This window comes from Pteropus vampyrus, unplaced genomic scaffold, assembly GCF_000151845.1.
Source record: "Pteropus vampyrus isolate Shadow unplaced genomic scaffold, Pvam_2.0 Scaffold31, whole genome shotgun sequence".
Classification (NCBI taxonomy): domain Eukaryota; kingdom Metazoa; phylum Chordata; class Mammalia; order Chiroptera; family Pteropodidae; genus Pteropus; species Pteropus vampyrus.
In genome coordinates this window covers 10,156,514-10,158,849 of record NW_011888812.1, presented here as the reverse complement: position 1 = coordinate 10,158,849, position 2,336 = coordinate 10,156,514, and the positions used below count along the sequence as shown (strand labels likewise).

Sequence of the window (2,336 nt, the reverse complement as noted above, 5' to 3'; positions counted from 1 at the left end):
GTTATCAGGGAAATGCAAATTAAAGCTACAATAAAATATCTCTACTCACCTATTAGAATTACTAAATTAAAAAATAGTAATAACATCAAATGCTGGCAAGGTTGTTGAGAAACAACACTGCTGGTGGAAATATAAAATGGTACAGCCACTCTGGAAAACAGTTTGGCAGTTTCATATAAAACTCAGCATGCAATTTCTGTATGACCCAGTAATTGGGCATTTATTCCAGAAAATAAAAATTTATGTTTACACAAAATCCTATACACAGATGTTTATAGGGCTTCATTCATAATAGCCAAAAAAACTCATAACAGCCTAGATATCCTTCAACAGGTGAGTGGTTAAACTATTGTATGTCCATATGGGTAATACTATTTAGCAGTAAAAGAAATCATTAATACATAGAACAATTTAGATGAGTCTGTAAGGAATTATGCTGAGTAATCAAAACCAATCCCAGTTACATATTGTATACAAAACATGTTTGAAATGACAAAATTTTTAAAGTGGAAAACAATTAGTAGTTACAGAGATTAGGGAGGAGCAAAGGAAGAGAGAAATAAATGAGTGTGGTTTTAAAAGGGGCAACATGGGGGTTCTTACAATGGAACTGTTCAAAATCATGACTGGTGGCAGATGTATTAACATACATGTGATAAAATTGTATAGAATGTACACACACAAATGAGAACAATTAAAGCAGGGACAATCTGAATAACATCAGTGGCTTTTTCAATATCAATATTACTGGTTGTGATACTATAGTTTTATAAAGTGCTACTTATTAGAGGAAACTAAATAAAAGGTGCATGGGATCTCTCTATTATTTCTTAGAACTGCACAGGAATCTAATCTCAATAAAATTCAAAAATATAGATAGAAAATTGTTTTAGAGGTATAGAGAAAAACTCACTGTAAGGCTGAAAACAGTAGTCCTAGTAGAACTTCTCATCTTCTGATCAAATAAAGGTTTTGTGCCTTTCTAGTTGAATAGTTCTTGAATTTAAAGAAAACAAGATAAATGAGAGTTTTTCATCTCTAAAGTACATTAAGAACTATTAAAACTTTGTAATTTAACGCCCAAGTATGGTTCAAAGAACTGTGTCCCTATTTTAAGGTGGTCATCTTTGCATATATTTACATAGCACAGTTCTTAATGAAAATTACTGATTTCATATTGGAAAGTTGTAGTGTAAGAACTAATTCAGTGTTTGGTACTGATAGAATCATTAAGCCTGAGGTCATAAATAATAACAATTTTCCACTTGAAGTGTGTAACCAGTCTTCGTTTCTTTTGGCAGCTTCTGGGCTGGTTGGCTGAGAAACTACCAACTCTTCGTTCCACCCCCACAGACCTTATCCTGTGTGTTCCCCATCTCTACTCCTGCCTAGAGGATCGCAATGGAGATGTGCGAAAGAAGGCTCAAGATGCCTTGCCATTCTTCATGATGCATTTAGGATATGAGAAAATGGCTAAAGCTACGGGGAAACTAAAGGTACTACACCTTGTTGCTGCTGCTGCTATTGTTAAAAGCCATTGGAAAAATATTGAACATGAATTTATATAGACAAAAGACCATATTATGTCCTTGGAGTTTAAATTTGAAATCCTATTGAGAGCAAAAATAAAATATTTAGCAGTGTAGAACTTCTCAAGAACATGTTGACTCTGCAGGAGTGAAATTCGTGGCCTTCTAGAATGGTAGCTAATTAAGCGTGACTTCATAATGTGTGTTATTTCTCTTGTATTGTGTGCTGCCTCCCTTACTTCACTGGTATTTCAAAACTGGGACCTCAAGGATTTGTTTGACAGGGGATATGTTAGTAAGCATAGCATGAGTGTATCATTTATGTGGCCTCTCACTTCTGTTATATTGTCTCCATAGCCAACTTCTAAAGATCAGGTATTGGCCATGCTAGAGAAAGCCAAAGCTAACATGCCAGCCAAGCCCGCTGCACCTGCTAAAGCAACTTCCAAACCAGTGGGAGGGTCAGCTCCAGCCAAATTCCAGGCTGCCTCAGGTAACTCTATTTCGAGACTGTTAAAGGGGAAGGAAATAGCCCAAGGGAACTCTAAAAGAAATCCAGCCTTCATTTTTTATCACATTTCCTCATAGCTCAGATCCCAAGCCCTCCCTCCATCTCTTATTTGTCAAATTACCTATCTTATGCCAGGAACTGTACTGAGGGTACAAAGACGATTCATTTGATTTCCAAGTCCAAAAAGGAATTTGGGAGTAGCACATTGAAATACTCCAGAAAGTGAGTGTTCCATCCTATTTTGAAGGTTTCCACAACTGTTTTCTGTTATTGGATATTATAATTAGAGGAAGAAT

General features: G+C 35.8%; 1 protein-coding gene across 1 annotated transcript in view; it reads left to right on the top strand.

Annotated features, from left to right (window-relative positions):
* The window catches only part of CKAP5 (cytoskeleton associated protein 5), an 87,254-nt gene that overhangs the window by 59,581 nt on the left and 25,337 nt on the right, over positions 1 to 2,336 (top strand). The window contains exons 25-26 of the mRNA XM_011356934.2: positions 1,302 to 1,496; positions 1,887 to 2,087. Of these exons, the coding sequence (XP_011355236.1) occupies positions 1,302 to 1,496; positions 1,887 to 2,087 (396 nt within the window). The remainder of the gene's footprint in view (positions 1 to 1,301; positions 1,497 to 1,886; positions 2,088 to 2,336) is intronic.